This window comes from Ambystoma mexicanum, chromosome 11, assembly GCF_040938575.1.
Source record: "Ambystoma mexicanum isolate Mex_15411 chromosome 11, UKY_AmexF1_1, whole genome shotgun sequence".
Taxonomy (NCBI): Eukaryota; Metazoa; Chordata; class Amphibia; order Caudata; family Ambystomatidae; genus Ambystoma; species Ambystoma mexicanum.
In genome coordinates this window covers 225,875,352-225,892,446 of record NC_090934.1, presented here as the reverse complement: position 1 = coordinate 225,892,446, position 17,095 = coordinate 225,875,352, and the positions used below count along the sequence as shown (strand labels likewise).

Below are 17,095 nucleotides of genomic sequence, written 5' to 3'. Positions count from 1 at the left end.
TCGCCTCACAGGATGAATAAATACCCACATTCCCATCCCCAATAATACTGGCCAAGTTCAGCATGCAAATCTCCATTCAATGCATTCCACAGTGCGAGCACCAGGGGGCAGTAAAACACCAAGCTTGGAGACAACAAAAGAGGCGGGGGAGCGGGCGGAGGACATGGTGTTGGCGTGGCTTTTTAGCGGGTGACACCCTCCAAATGAGGGTGTGTTGGGAGAGGAGTCGGGTGCGTTTGTGCTCGTGTTTTGTAGTGTTTGTGGATGCGCACGTGGTGCTTCTGGGCATCCATTCTGTATCTACACTGGACTAGCGGACGTGTTGGCACATTTGTTCACTCTTGGGTATATGGGTTTTCACTTTGCTTAAGGGAGGGGTTTCGGTTAGTTTAGGTGGTTTCGCAATGGGTAAGTCAAAGTGCTCAATGGATACTTTAAGTGTGCCATGAGTTTCAGCCCGCAACAAGGCTGCCAAAATGGCCGAGGTGCTCTCTGCAAGACCAGTTACTTTACATTACATAGGTATGTTGCTTGATGGCTGTATAGCGCCTTCTACCGTTGTTCTGGCTTTGAAGCGCTGTGGGGTGGATGGCTCTTTTCCAGGTGTACGTGTCTACGATTTCGCTGCATATGACAGCACTGGTATGTTTATTTGTGCCTTTGTTACTGGGGGAAGGTTTGGCATTTGTGCACGGGGTAGGTGTGTGTTGGGTTAAGGCGGTTCATTCTGGCCAAAGGGTCAATAATGCAAGACCCAGGCACTGTGCAGTTGGTAATTGTGACCAACGTTACTTGCTAATGTCTTTAAATGGCTACATATCCACAATGTTGCCAATATAGGCCCTGATTCATGCAATTATTTGCGCGTAAAGCGGGGATCTGCGTGCCATTCTGCCCGCAAATCCTTATTTGACGAATGGGGATTTACAGGCAGAATGGCACGCAGATCCCCGTTTTGCACGCAAATAATTACATGAATCAGGGCCAAAGTGTGTACTGTAGCATAGGAAAAGTCACATATTATGATATACAAACACGGCCACTTCCAGTCCGATCCATTGGTTAAGTGGCCATTTGGTTAGCGTGTTTCTCAGTGAGTGCGCTGCTTAAGTCTTACGTGTGTTCTGGTGTGCGGCCATTGGTTAAGCGTGTTCTGGTGTGCGGCCATTGGTTAAGCGTGTTCTGGTGTGCGGTCATTGCTTAAGTGTTTCCTGGTGTGTGGCCATTGGTGAAGCGTGTTCTGGTGTGCGGCCATTGCTTAAACAGGTTCTGGTGTGCGGTCACTGCTTAAGCGTGTTCTGGTGTGCGGCCATTGCTTAAGCATGTTCTGGTGTGCGGTCATTGCTTAAGTGTTTCCTGGTGTGTGGCCATTGGTGAAGCGTGTTCTGGTGTGCGGCCATTGCTTAAACGAGTTCTGGTGTGCGGTCACTGCTTAAGCGTCTTCTGGTGTGAGACCATTGCTTAAACGGGTTCTGGTGTGCGGTCATTGCTTAAGCATGTTCTGGTGTGCAGTGCACTGCGGTCATTGCTTAAGGTGTGCGAGCATTGCTTGCGCGCGACTGCGCGTTGAATAAGCATGTGTGCGCAGGGCTGGGGGTGGACGCTGGGTAGCTACAGCCGTAAACACGATCCATTAATAATGTGAACTCTGGAACACGATCCGCCTTCCTCTATTTCATCCTCCCGCTCCAAAAGAAAGAAGCATTTTAAAAAACATTTTTTAAACGTTTCTTATATGTAAAAATAGTCTTTTTTTTCTTGAAAGAGCTGAGGTAATAACGTCACAGATAGAAAAGTTGGCAGAAGTGTTACATTGCTTTCTTGTAAAGGGCCGTGTTGCCTTGGCTTGCTTTTGGAAACTGATCTGCTGGTGTGTGTGTCTGTATCAGATGTGGCAGCCAAGCTTCTGCCGGGACCCACCAGACAACTCCCCAAAGCCTCTGCTCCAGGGCATCATGTGCCAGGCTGAGGAGTGTGCCTGGGGTGCGCCCCCTCTGCAGGAAGGACATCATTATAAATAAATAAATAAATAAATAAATAAAGCAGCAGAAGGGTTCGCAGCATCTTTCACTAAAATGGGCCTCTTCTCTTGCGCTTTTGGCGCAGCCATTTTACTAGAATTCTAATTGCATATTGCGGAAGACACACTCAGGTTTTGGGTTTAAGACTCACCTTGGCTTTAGGATCCCTGATGTTGCTGACCTGCAAAGCTGGGTGCTTTCATCTCGCTGCCCAGGTAATGTGTGGGGGAGTGGTTCGGCCATCGTAGACCTCACACCAGACGACCACCATATTACATGTCACCCATACCCAAAGCAGGGATTTCTTGTATCCTGTCTACTCATGTAGGTATTGTTAAAGTGGTCTGAAGTTGCCATAAATGGCGTCTAGGCACTAAACAGAACAGTGCGATGCATACCTACGTGCATCCCTACATACATGTGACATGGGCTTTGGGATTCTTTCCTTGTCGATCGCCCTTGAGCGATACATGCATCAACGGAGAGTCGAAGAGCACGTTTACTATGGGCTGCCAACACATGCATCAGTTGACAGGGTACTGGAGTTTTTATTATGGGGGTAAGCGCGTGCCCCTTGCCACCCCCCCAGTTGCCCTATCTGTCCAGTTCTGAGCCAGTCCCCATTCCCACCAGTCATCTGTATCATACTGTTACGACTCTTCCATAGACCCCGTAAGGGCGAGAACTTGTGTGCCCCCAGTAAGTGATACTTCTTTATTTATTTTAATTTTTATAAAGCGCCACACGCCCCTGGGCCTCGGGTGTCAATGTGCCAAGGTATAGCCGACTAGTATCTTTGTTCACCGCTTGGAACTCGGTGTTAGAGCAACAGGTGCGACCAGCAGAGGGCACACTGTGACATAAGTGCTCATGTGTATCGAGCTATTGCCCTGGCCTTGGCTGGCAGTGGAACGATGGCACCCAGCAGTTGCTCCACTGCACAGGCACGTGGTATTGCTTACAGCCCGGTCTATGACATCATTTTACGTATCACATGCGCCAAAGTGGCAAGGAACGCTTGTCACTGGGAAGCTTTGCTACAGACTTCACATGTACTGTCATACCCCACATGCACTAGTAGACCCTGTAAAAAGCACACTTATTTCACCGGCAAGTGAGCCCTCGCTCCTCCTCGGCTTCTCGTCAATTCATCTAAACCCATTCCATCTAATACCATTCCATCGAAGTGTTCCCATCTAAAAAATGTCCATCTAATGCATGTTTTTTGGGGGTGAAGGGTTAATTTTTGTTCAGGTGCATTTTAAAGGGTAAAAAACAGGGGTTTGTGTACCCCCCCCCCAAAAAAAGCAACAAAAAAAAGCTAAAAAAGTGCATTAGATGAACATGTCGATGGAATGGCAAAGGTTTTAGATGAAATGACCATACACCCTCCTCCGCTCTTATTGAGATTAAAGCTATAAAGGTGCAATTAGACAGTGTATTTTTCAGATCAGTAGTGCCCACTGCTCAATGAGATGGGGAGGGCAGAGTGATACCCCCCACCCCATGATGCTTTTATCAAGGAAGCGAAGTAACATTGAAGTGTGTGTGTTTTGTATGTACTCAAAAAATAATCGAGGTGTCCACTTTAGCCATTCATTTCTATTATCACCATGGAGGGTGATATTATGAGGGCATTCTGGGTTTGGGGCTAACGCTTTAGCCTCACTGACCGTGTTCTATGTATGTAGCTAGCGTATGATGCACACAGGTGGGTGAGTATGAAACGAGGGGTGGGCAGAGCTGAGAAGCAGGGGTTCCTCTTGTGATATTCCATCTAGCACTGCTGATGTCAGGGGATGGGGGTCCCTGAAACGTGACGTCATATTTAGGCACAGGAATAGAAACGGTCCCCGCACGCACAGCTGCAATAATGGGACATGGGTGGCGGGGGGCCGGGTCGCAGGCTTCTTTTCTAAAGCAAGCCCGCACCGTTGCACCCCAAAAGTGACAATGCATATCTGAAAGAAGTCTCCATAAATATCCATACGGCTGTGCAAACAAGCAAAAAAGAGCAAGAGTTTAAAGGCGTCTTTCAGTTTGAACGTTTGTATGGCGCTGATTCATTCGCCCATGCCTTGGGGCGCGTTTGCTGACGTCAGACGTCGCTGGGCGACCTCGATCTGAAAGGCATCCTCGTGGAGCAGCAACCGCAGCACAGGGCCCACAGCACCTTCTGGATCTCGTGGTTGCGGTAGGCATAGATGATGGGGTTGATCATGGAGTTGTAGGTTGCGGGCAGGAGGGTGGCGTAGGTGTAGAGCGACGGGTAGCTGTAGTCCCCCAGCAAGCAGTAGATGGCGAAAGGCAGCCAGCAGGAGGCGAATGTGCCCAGGATGACGGCCAGCGTGGAGATGCCCTTGCGCGTGGTGACGTAGTGCGAGGAGGGCAGGAAGTGACGCTGCACGGCGATCTGCTGCGCGTGCCGGCACACAATCTTGCAGATCTGGACGTAGAGCTGGAGCATCAGCGCAAAGATCATGAAGAAGGAGATGGACAAGATGACCAGATTGTTCTTGGTCAGAGGCCGGACAATGCTGCAGGTGGACGGGGTCTTAAGGCAATTCCAGCCCATGATCGGAAGGACCCCGAAGGAGATGGCAGATCCCCAGGTCAGTATGAGCATGATGTAAGTCCGGGTCACTGTCCTCTCTGAGTAGTAGGTCAAGGCGTTGTAGAGTGACAGGTAGCGGTCTACAGTAATGGCCAACAGACTGCTAACGCTGGCAGTGAAGGAAGCCACCAGAAGACCCACGGTGACCAGGCTCACAATCTCCGACTGAAGGCAGTAGACGAAGGCAAAGTGGAATATGAGGCCCAGGCCTGCCAGCAGGTCCGCTGTGGCCAGGCTACCAATCAGCAGGAACATGGGAGTCCGGAAGGCTGGCGTGAACGTGACTATGGCCACCACAATGGCATTTTCGCAGGCAATGAGGGTGCCAGAGATGCAGAGAACCACGTCCCAGGGGTTCAGGGTGACTGGCCGGGCCACAGATGCCAGCTCTAGGGACCTGCTTGCGTTGCCTGTGGAGAACCAGCGCTGGAGGAGCTCGGATGGTGGCTGGGAGGAGTTCTCATTCATGGTACCCGCGGCGGACCTGCAACGAGAAAAGAAGACGTCAACGCACGTCAAGACAACAGGTAGAGACTGATCTTTAGTCAGGGCCTGGCATGCTTGGAGAGTGCTTATTAGAGAAACCTGGAGTAGGAAACATGGTGGCACAGAGGGACATGGCCAGAAACACCTTTGGGATTGCTTGTGTTACTGTACAGAGGCAACGTGGCCTAGCAGTTCGGCTGCACTGCTCTATTTGCAGGTGGGGAGTCAAAGCTGTGCCATTCTGGAAGAGGAACAACCATATGCAAATCAGACGGGGTCGCAATGATGGAAGGGATTGGGGAAATTCTCCTGGTCTAAACATTTCCATCCACAATTCTTTTGTTTCCTGTTCCTGAAGCCTCCCAACCCCCCAAGGTTCCACTCCACCACCCACTCCAGTGTTGTATGTCTGCTGTCGCCTATGCTGTTGGATAGTGGCAGGCTCGGACTGACCTATATGGCAATAGTTGTATCTCTGCTGTCGCCTATGCTGTTGGATAGTTGCCAGGCTCGGACTGACCTATATGGCAATAGTTGTATCTCTGCTGTCGCCTATGCTGTTGGATAGTTGCCAGGCTCGGACTGGCCTATAGGTCAATAGTTGTATCTCTGCTGTTGCCTATGCTGTTGGATAGCTGCCAGGCTTGGACTGGCCTATATGGCAATAGTTGTATCTCTGCTGTCGTCTATGCTGTTGGATAGTTGACAGGCTCGGACTGGCCTACAGGGCAATAGGCCCACGGCCGAACCAAAAACACAAAATCCTGTGTGGGAAGTTTTTTTTTGTCATGGTAGCCCACTTTTTTTTTGCCAATTTGGGCCAGTTTGATGAGTTAATTCACCCTGTGGCTAGTAGTTTTGACCAGCATTGCTGATGAAATATTCTTTCAAATGCGCAATTTGCATCACACTTTATCATAAAACTCCCCCTTGGGTACTATTCAAACAGCATCACGAAAGGAATGAATAGCCATTTGCAACTGTGGGCCACTTTTTCAGACAATTTTATGGCCCAGTCCAACCCTGATAGTTATTTTATGGCATTTATAACGCGCCTGTACACACGTGTTTCTAGGCGCGAAACACTGCACTTGCCATTTATTTGCATGGCGAATGGTCTTTACAGAACATGTATTAAAGAATAACAGAATATCTTATTTGATGTCTCTCCCAGCTGTTCTATTTTTTTCTAGCTGAGAGTTCTCGGAAGAGGTGCTGTTCAGAGCGCTTTCCTGCTGATTTTGATTGCTCAGGGCCTCGGCCAGGTGGGTGAGAGGGCGCTGCACATGTTGCTGACATGTGCACTTTATTTGCTGCTGTTGGGGGCGGCGGGGGCTATGGGTATCACTGAATACACAAAAACATCACTTGTTTTGGAGCAGCTGAAGCAGTCTCAAAAACAAGCCCCGCTGGGAAAAACACAATTTTAACTGTAAAGTGACCCAGCAGAAAAAGCAAACATTAGGCCTTGAAAAATGACCCCCAGAGTAAAAAAACACCTCACACAGAAAGAAAGGCCCCCAACTGTGTGAACGCATCTCATCACCACGGAAACATCCCCACCAGCAGGAGAAAAACACAGCACGGGTGGAGGGAATCACGCCAAATAGTAGAAACCCCCAACAGTGGCATGAAAACACTGACAGCAGCCGAAAACACCGGATCATTAGGAAAAGAGGTTGAGTAGCAGGAAAGCAACCCCAACAAGAAGGAAGACACCTCAGCAGCAGAAGAAGGCCACATCAGCTGAAACATGCCCGTGAAATATACTCAGCTGAATATAAAGAACCCTGCAGCAGAAAGCAACCCCAACAAGAAGGAAGACGCCTGCCAGATGAACACACCTCAGCGGAAGAAGAAGACCACAGCAGCCGAAACATGCCCCAGAAATATACTCAGCCGAATATAAAGAACCCTGCAGCAGAAAGCAACCCCAACAAGAAGGAAGACACCTGGCAGACGAACACACCTCAGCGGCAGAAGAAGACCACAACAGCCGAAACATGCCTGTGAAATATACTCAGCTGAATATAAAGAACCCTGCATCAGAAAGCAACCCCAACAGGAAGGAAGACACCTGCCAGATGAACACACCTCAGCGGCAGAAGAAGACCACAGCAGCCGAAACATGCCCCAGAAATATACTCAGCCGAATATAAAGAACCCTGCAGCAGAAAGCAACCCCAACAAGAAGGAAGACGCCTGGAAGACGAGCACACCTCAGCGGCAGAAGAAGACCACAGCAGCCGAAACATGCCCCAGAAATATACTCAGCTGAACATAAAGAACTCTGCAGCAGAAAGCAATCCCAACAAGAAGGAAGACAACTGGAAGACGAACACACCTCAGCGGCAGAAGAAGACCACAGCAGCCGAAACATGCCCCAGAAATATACTCCGCTTAATATAAAGAACCCTGCAGCAGAAAGCAACCCCAACAAGAAGGAAGACACCTGGCAGACGAACACACCTCAGCGGCAGAAGAAGACCACAGCAGCCGAAACATGCCCCAGAAATATACTCATCCGAATATAAAGAACCCTGCAGCAGAAAGCAACCCCAACAAGAAGGAAGACGCCTGGCAGACGAACACACCTCAGTGGCAGACGAAGACCACAGCAGCCGAAACATGCCCCAGAAATATACTCAGCTGAATATTAAGAACCCGCAGCAGAAAGCAACCCCAACAAGAAGGAAGACGCCTGGCAGACGAACACACCTCAGTGGCAGAAGAAGACAACAGCAGCCGAAACATGCCCCAGAAATATACTCCGCTTAATATAAAGAACCCTGCAGCAGAAAGCAACCCCAACAAGAAGGAAGACACCTGGCAGACGAACACACCTCAGCGGCAGAAGAAGACCACAGCAGCCGAAACATGCCCCAGAAATATACTCAGCTGAATATAAAGAACCCTGCATCAGAAAGCAACCCCAACAGGAAGGAAGACACCTGCCAGACGAACACACCTCAGCGGCAGAAGAAGACCACAGCAGCCGAAACATGCCCCAGAAATATACTCAGCCGAATATAAAGAACCCTGCAGCAGAAAGCAACCCCAACAAGAAGGAAGACGCCTGGAAGACGAACACACCTCAGCGGCAGAAGAAGACCACAGCAGCCGAAACATGCCCCAGAAATATACTCAGCTGAATATTAAGAACCCTGCAGCAGAAAGCAACCCCAACAAGAAGGAAGACGCCTGGCAGACGAACACACCTCAGCGGCAGAAGAAGACCACAGTAGCCGAAACATGCCTGTGAAATATACTCAGCTGAATCTAAAGAACCCTGCAGCAGAAAGCAACCCCAACAAGAAGGAAGACACCTGGCAGACGAACACAACTCAGCGGCAGAAGAACACAGCAGCCGAAACATGCCCCAGAAATATACTCAGCTGAATATAAAGAACCCTGCAGCAGAAATACAACCCCAACAGCAGAGAAAGAATATTCCAGAAGTAATAAAAAATAAAACTGTAACAAAATAATGCATGGGCCGGAAGCAGCTACGCCATCAGTAGACAGAAACACCCCGCAGCTGAGCAAGAGTTCCATCATTACAGAAAATCTGATCTTACCTCGACCCTTTCCCCTACCTTCAGTCCTTACTCTTTGACCCACATTCTTTCCTCTGTACAGTTACCCTCACTATCGGCTCCTACTTTTTCCTTGCCCCATTACGTTTTCCTTATCCTCTCCTCTGACCTGATCTGAGGATTTGGGTGAGGTGGAAGCGTGTGATTTTGTTTTCCTCTGCCTACTACTAGCCTTGCGTGCCCATAACACCAGAGTAAGTGCTCCCCTCTCACCTCCCTTGCCTCTTGTGCTCATCTCCATTTCTCTGGTGCCCGCTCCCCTCTCGTATTTTCTTTTTGCTTCCCCCCTCCCCCCTCCCTCTACTGGTCCTCCTATAAGTGGATTGGCCCTGTGGCATGGCCACATGACCAGAGCCAGGAAACAAGGCTTTTCCTTTGCCTTCTACCACCTTGCGCAGCCATCCGCTCCCAAAGCATGCCCAGAACACCCGGGTAAGTGCTCCCCTCTCACCTCCCTTGCCCCTTGAGCTCATCTCCATTTCACCCGTACCCGCTCCCTCCTCTTTCTTTTCGCTTCCCGGCTCCCTCCACATCCTCCCGCAAGCTGTTTGGCCTGGCGGCATGGTCACATGAGCAGATGTCCCCCTCTTCAAGGATCCCCCCAGGGCAACTTGCCCGGGCAGCCGGTTAAGGGCCAGAGGCAAAAGACAGCCCCTTCTGGGCAGCTCCCATCCCTGTTTGCTGATGTTCATCCATACAGCTACAACTAAAGTAAGGTGGCACAGCCGGTGAAGACAGCCATTACTGTGCTCAATTATGCTTCTGCTCTGTTCATTTGCTCCCTCTTTATTCTCTGCTCCTACTCCCCTCTTAATGTCTTCCCTAATAGCTGCCATTAGGTACTTACACTCTGCTCCCATTTTCCATTCTCACTCTGTGCCCTTTCTCTTTCCTGACTGGCTGAATTTAGCCTGCGCCCATGATCTTACACTCACTGCTTATTCTCTGCTCCTAGCCACTCTTATTATTTGCTCTGCCAGCTGCTATCCTGTCCTTACTCCCTGCTCGTATTCACCCTTCACACTCCCTCCTCGTTATCTTTGCTTACTGTGTGACCTATGATTTTACACTTTCTTCTTACCCTAAGCTCCTACTGCAACTGCAATATGTCCTTACTTTCTGCTCCTACTCGCCATTCTCACTCCGTTCCCTCGCTTTCCTTACTGTTTGACATCATCCTGCATCAATGATCTTAGACTCCCATTTTACTCTCTGCTCCTACTCCCCCTCTCATTCTCTGCTCACACAGCTTCCATTATCTCCTTACTCTGTGCTCTTATTCCCCATTACCACTCCCTGTTCCTTATTTTTCCTTACTTTGTGACCTATCATGTTACACTTGCTTCTTATCCTCTGCTCATACCCCCCTTTTTCTCTTCTCCCACGGCTGCTATTGTGTCCTTACTCTCTGCTCCTACTCATCCTTCTGACTCCCTGTTACGTAGCTTTCCTTAATGTTTGACCTTAGCTTGCATCTATGATCTTGCACTCCCCTCTTTGCCTCCGCTCTCACAGCTTCTATTATGCCCTTACTCTCGCTTCCTACTTGCCATTTTCACACCATGTCCTTTCTCTTTCATTCCTGTCTGACCTTACCCTGCATTTCTGATCGTACACTCCGCTCTTATCCTCGGCTTCTATTCCCACTCGTATGCTCTGCTCTCACATCCTCTATCATGGCCTTACTCTCTGCTCCTACTAATCCTTCTCACTCTTTCCTTTCTCTTCTATTTCCTTCATCTGAGCTTGCCCCACGTCTATGAATTTACACTATCACCTTACTCTCTGCTCCTATTCCCACTCTTATGCTCTGCTCTCATATCCTCTATTATGTCCTTACTCCGTGCCACCTCGCCCTTCTCACTCCCTTTCCTTTCTTTCTCCTCACTCTCTGACAGAATACTGCCTCTATCGTAATACTCTCTCTCTGCTCCTACTCTCCCCTCTTATGTTCTGCTCTCACAGCTGTCCTTACCATTACTCTCTGTTCTAAATCGCTCTTCTCACTCCGCGCCTTTCTTTGTCCTTCCGGTCTGACCTTACCTGACCTCTATGATTTTACATTCACCTCTTACTCTCTGCTACTACTTGCCCTTTGATTCTCTGCTCTCACAGCTGCTTTTATGTCCTTACTCTCTGCTCCGACTCACCCTGGTCACTCCCCTTTCCTCACTGTCTGTCCATAGCCTGTCTCTATGATCTTGCACTCCTTCCCCTAGAATTCTCTACTCCCCCCTCTTATTTTCTCTGCTCACAGCTGCTTTTATGTCCTTACTCTCTTGCTCTGACTCGCCCTAGTCAGTCCCCTTTCCTCACTGTCTGTCCATAGCCTGTCTCTATGATCTTACACTCCTTCCCCTAGTACTCTCTACTTCCCCACCCTCTTATTTTGTCTGCTCACCGCTGGTATTATGTCCTTACTCTCTGCTCCAACTCGCCCTAGTCAGTCCCCTTTCCACACTGTCTGTCCATAGCCTGTCTCTATGATCTTACACTCCTTCCCCTAGTACTCTCTACACCCCCCTCTTATGTTCTCCGCTCACAGCTGCTTTTATGTCCTTACTCTCTGCTCCAACTCGCCCTGGTCAGTCCCCTTTCCTCACTGTCTATCCATAGCATGTCTCTATGATCTTACACTCTTTCCCGTAGTACTCTCTACTCCCACCCTCTTATTTTGTCTGCTCACCGCTGGTATTATGTCCTTACTCTCTGCTCCAACTCGCCCTAGTCAGTCCCCTTTCCACACTGTCTGTCCATAGCCTGTCTCTATGATCTTACACTCCTTCCCCTAGTACTCTCTACACCCCCCTCTTATGTTCTCCGCTCACAGCTGCTTTTATGTCCTTACTCTCTGTTCCAACTCGCCCTAGTCAGTCCCCTTTCCACACTGTCTGTCCATAGCCTGTCTCTATGATCTTACACTCCTTCCCCTATTACTCTCTACTCCCCCCTCTTATGTTCTCCGCTCACATCTGCTTTTATGTCCTTACTCTCTGCTCCAACTCGCCCTGGTCAGTCCCCTTTCCTCACTGTCTATCCATAGCCTGTCTCTATGATCTTACACTCCTTCCCCTAGTACTCTCTACTCCCCCCTCTTATTTTGTCGCTCACAGCTGTTTTATGTCCTTACTCTCCGTTCCAACTCGCCCTAGTCAGTCCCCTTTCCACACTGCCTGTCCATAGCCTGGCTCTATGATCTTACACTCCTTCCCCTAGTACTCTCTACTCCCCCCTCTTATTTTGTCCGCTCACAGCTGTTTTATGTCCTTACTCTCTGTTCCAACTCGCCCTGGTCAGTCCCCTTTCCTCACTGTCTATCCATAGCCTGTCTCTATGATCTTTCACTCCTTCCCCTAATACTCTCTACTCTCCCCCTCTTATTTTGTCTGCTCACCGCTGGTATTATGTCCTTACTCTCTGCTCCAACTCGCCCTAGTCAGTCCCCTTTCCACACTGTCTGTCCATAGCCTGTCTCTATGATCTTACACTCCTTTCCCTAGTACTCTCTACTCCCCCCTCTTATATTCTCTTCTCACAGATGGTATTATGTCCTTACTCTCTAGGGCTACTCGCCTTTCTCACTCCCTGCCCATCCACTTTCCTTGGTCTCTGGCCTTTCCCAGCATCGATGGTTTTACACTCCCCTCTCACTCCTCGTTTTCTTTTCCTTTCCCAGCCCCTCCTGATTGTCCACCTTTTCTTTATCACTCCATCGAGGTCTCTCTTCCCTACTTCTCTTGCTCCTGTGTGCTTCTTCGTCCATGTCCTTTCCATGCTACCCATCACCCTTCTACACTCTCTCCCGCCTCTCCCCTTCCCGTCTCGGGATATCCGTCTCGCTTCCACTCCCTTGCTTCATTCTTCCCCTCCTTTCATTTTACCCTTCACCTCGTCCCCCCCCCCCTCTGCCTTCTCGTAACCCACCCACTCATCCATCGCTACCTGTCCAGTGGCAGCGCCCACTCCTCGGCCTCCTCCTCCCACGCTCCTAATTGATTTGCTTGCTCTGAAACTGTTGGCAACCCCCGCGCCGTGCTGGATTCCCGGCGCCCAGCACATCCGCGTGTTATACTACGTTGAGGTGTGGGGGTGGGGGCATAGGCAGTGAGTGCATAGGGGGTGAGTGACTGGACATTATCGTTAGACATACAATGATATATTTCTCCGGCAAAGTACAGGTGACGAGCTGGACGTGTGTGCGCATGGCTGCAAGTGTGTTTTATGTGGGCATTAGCGCCGAGAGGCGCGTCGGCCTCCAAATGCGCTATAGCGATGCCACATTTCTAATCGCTGTGCACCTGCTCCTCGCGGAGATAAGGTTCGGAAATGGGCACCAGGATGGCCCTTGCTGGGGAGGGAGAAGGACCAGTTTACATAACTGAACCGGAACGCATTTCTCAGTCCCGATGGATCTATTTTGGGGGCATTGCACTGACTTGCTTGCGGCGTCTAATGCCTACATGGTGCCATGCCACACCTTTCTTTGGCGCCTACAGTTAATTGGGCATGGAAGCGGTTTTAAAAGAAATCCGAGGGATTCCGCTGTGTTAAGACTTCAGAGAGGTTGGGGTGCGGGGGCGGGGGGGGGGGGGGGGCGCAGAGGGGCGGAGGCTGCAACTGGCCCCCACAAAAATGTACAAGTATTATATCCACACCCTACATTTTCCCAAGCGCTTAGGGGCGATACAATGCACAATATTCGCTGACCGTGCAAGTTAATTTACTGCAATGCTCTGGAACGGTGTGCGTTGGCTATTGAGATAGCCCGGCGGGTTAGGGAACCTGTTGCAGAGAGCTGTGCGCCTCCAACAGGTCATACGTTTCTTGAATCCAGATAGAGACTACTCAGTATTTTATGTTTCATGTTACACACGGTGCAAAGCTCCAAGAGGCAATGTCCATTTGCTGCGTGTTTTATATCTATCTAGGTCCGGGCCAGGGCCTGGGAAGCACGCCTGCCTGTGGGGGAGCTCAGCGCGTGCACAGTGCGCGCCGGATCGTGTCTGCCGGCCGCTCCACTCACCTGATGGCGGTGCGGCAGGAAGGTCGCCACGCATGCACCTGCTGCCAGCGGTCGGTGCAGCCAGGGCCTGGCGGGGCGAGGTCTGCAGGCAGGCACAGTGCAGGACGCCGGCCGGCTGGGGAGGGATGCGCGCTTCCTAGGATGCTCCGTCTGCACCGCTGCTGGCTTGAGACTTGTGAATAAGCCACTTTGAAGTGACTCATCTCCCACACCGCTCCTGACAGGCCCCCTCCGCCCCGTGACGTCAATGGCAGGCAGCAGCCAATAGAAGGCGCGGAAAATCCAGCACGCAGAGCATAGTAATAAGGCTGGTACTGGCAGATTCCATTCATAAAAAAATACCTATCAAAGCAGAGCTGTGAGCAGCAGCCCCCCCCCACCCTCCTTCTCCTTCCGCCACCCCTGTACGCAGACTGATGAGATGAAGGGCAGGGCCTGGGGGACCTCCCGCTCGCTGCAAAGAACCTATCCCATTGCACCAAGCCTGGGGTATCAATACTGAACCCCACTGTACGAAGCCCCTCCCTGCGCCAAATCATGCCCCCCCCCCGCCACTGCATCGAACATTACCACTCACTACAGACTACACACCAACCCTTGTGACATGTCCCCAGTTCACGCCTACAAAGCATTGGCTCAGGAAAAACCATTGATCGATTCCCAGTGATTTCTAATATCAGCGGTGACAAAGTAGAGCTTCTATGGGACTGCTACTCCCTCACAGGATTGACCCCCATCCTTTTCATCTATATGGATTATAAAGGACCACTATGCATGATATGATATAAGTAATTTATAACGCGCCTGTACTCCAGTGTTTCTAGGCGTGATGAGACAAGGGAGGGGAAACAGAGGGAGGACAAGACAAACGATCTTACTAGGCCTTGCGTCACTCAGATCCTGCAAGTGCGAGAACGAGAAGTGCAGAGGGAAGGGAGAAGGGGGGGTGTCAGAGAGAGTAAAGGAGGAAATGCAACCAGGGCAGCGCGGCTCTCTGTAGTGCAAGAAGACAGGGGACTGCAGAGGTTACAGTTACAGCCCCGGAGGCAGTGCAGGGGAGACTGATCATGGAGGAGCCTGGTACCCGGTGAGAATCTGAGGGTAGTCAAGCAACCAGTCGGCACAGCCAGTAGGTAGTCAGCAGCGGGGTGGCGAGAGAGAAAGCAGAGAAGAAAAGGAAGGTCTTGAGCTGCTTCCTGAACTTCATGTGGTCTGTCTCAAGTTTGAGAGGGGCAGGGAGGCCATTCCAGAGGGAGGCACCTGCATAGGAGAGAGATCTACCCCCCACTCTCTGCCTGGAGAAGCGTCTGACCCTCAGAGAGTTGGAGGTAGCTGAGCGAAGGGCTCGAAAGGGAGGTATTTTGGAAGAGAGAGTTGGATGTAGTGTGGGCCCCGGCCCAAGGAAGCCTTGTGGATGATGCAGAGGGTCTTGAACTTGATCCTTGCAGCCACCGGGAGCCAGTGGAGAGATTTCAGGACTGGAGAGATACGGTCCCTGGGCTTGCGTCCAAGGATAGGTCTCGCAGTCCTGTTCTGGATCAGTTGCAGAGGGCAGAGAGTAGAGGAAGGAAGCTTGAAAAACAGGCTGTTCCAGTAGTCCAACCTAGAGAGAACCAGAGCTCTGGAGACAGTGAGCTTCTAGGGGAAAGTGAGAAGAGGAAGAATACCTCTGAGGTGGTGCCGCTGGTAGTGGGCCTGCTTGACAAGGTCCATGATAAGTGGAGAAAGGGAGAGGGCGTAGTAGAAGATGACACCAAGGTTTTTTGCCTCACAGGAAGGCGAAGGAAGAGGGCTCAAGGAGGGCAGCCAGAGAGAGAGGGAATGCAGGGGCCCCAATGAGAAGGATTTCTGTCTTACTGGCATTAAGGCAGAGGTTGTTGGATTTGCACCAATCCTGGATCGCGAATAGAGTCTGGAATGAGCGAGAGAGAAGTGAAGGCTTATGGAAGCCTGAAGGAGAGCTGAGTGCCATCCACATAACACTGTAAAGTAGAGGAGACAGTAGCGATCAGGTGGGCCAAGGGTGCCAAGTAGACATTGAAGAGCCAGGGTGAGAGGTTAGAGCCCTGGGGAACACCGCAAGTGGAGAGAGAGGTGGTGGAGTGAATGGGCCCAAGTTGGACCTAGGAGGGTCGGTCCAGGTGGAAAGAGGTCAGCCACTCCAGAGACTGATTCCTGATGCCCAGCTTCTCGCAGGGTTGCTTGATCAGGATGGATCAGTACATCTGCGGCCATGCAATGATAGATTTCATTCGGGTCCTGGAGCGGAAAGCGGCGGTCATGTTAAGGTGACTTTGCCCCGTCACATAATTTAGTAGCTTTATAAGGGCGTCCAGCCCAGGGGCATCTTCAGTTAAGGGTGTTCAAGTAAAATGAAAACTCCCAACCTTCTTCTCTCAGCCTTTGCCTCTGAGCCTTTGTTTTGCTGTGTCCTGCTACTTGACTGGAATTTGATTTGATTTGTGATTTTTAGCGCGCATATCCATAAGGATCCAAGCAGGAATTGCATCTAGGCGCAGTAGCAGTTATTGCTTCTTCTCAGCTTCACCCTCGCCATGCACTTCTCATGCCATCTCTTCGTTTCCCTTCTACTTCACACTCCTCTGCTCAGAACCAACTCAACTTTCTTCCCATCCCTATAATCTCTTCTCCTCGACACCACCCATCTTCTCACTCAACTACTCTCTCCATTCACAAAACCTATTCCAACCCCTGCTTTTATTACACTTCCTCTTCTCGCATATACCCCCAGCACCTCTGTTTCTCAGACTCAATGTCGTTATGCTTCTACATCTCACTCTTTTGCTATTGCTCTTTGGAATGCAGTCTGTCTGTAATAAAACGTCATTTAACTCTGATTTCCTCCTTTTTCATTCTCTGCTTGACCTCATTACCTTTGCCAAAACCTGGATCTCTGACTCTGCAACCCTTGCTGCCCTTCATGACCCTGTCTACACCTTCACCCACTCTTCCCGCCCCACTGACAGGGGTGGTGGCATAGGAGTGTTTTCATTTTCCAAACTTCCTATCTCTTTTACTCCCCTGTATCCTGCTAATTATCCCTCTTTCAAATACACACAATCACTGCCTCCTATGGAATACATATCTATCCCTCTCTACTGGCCACATGGTCTAGTAGGTCAATTCATTGACCACCTCTCCCAACTAATAGACTGTTGCCTTCCTGATCAACACATTTTCATTCGTGACTTTAACCTCCCTTCGCTCTCTGCTCTTCTATCCACTGACTTTAACTCTCTTCTCCTTAACCACTCACTCTTTTCTGTCCACTCTCTGCCCACCCATTCAATTGGAAATCCCCTTGACCTTATTCTCATCTCCTCTTAATTCCCTG

At 50.3% G+C, this 17,095-nt stretch overlaps 1 protein-coding gene across 1 annotated transcript; it reads right to left on the bottom strand.

The window, feature by feature from the left end:
- Positions 1–928: 928 nt before the first annotated feature.
- On the bottom strand, positions 929–13,958 carry GPR3 (G protein-coupled receptor 3). Its single transcript, XM_069622903.1, has 2 exons — positions 13,741–13,958; positions 929–5,119 (listed from the first exon to the last, which is right to left on the bottom strand). The coding sequence occupies exons 1-2, from the start codon at positions 13,941–13,943 to the stop codon at positions 4,120–4,122; spliced, it is 1,203 nt and encodes a 400-aa protein (XP_069479004.1). The 5' UTR covers positions 13,944–13,958; the 3' UTR covers positions 929–4,119.
- Between the last annotated feature and the right edge of the window lie 3,137 nt (positions 13,959–17,095).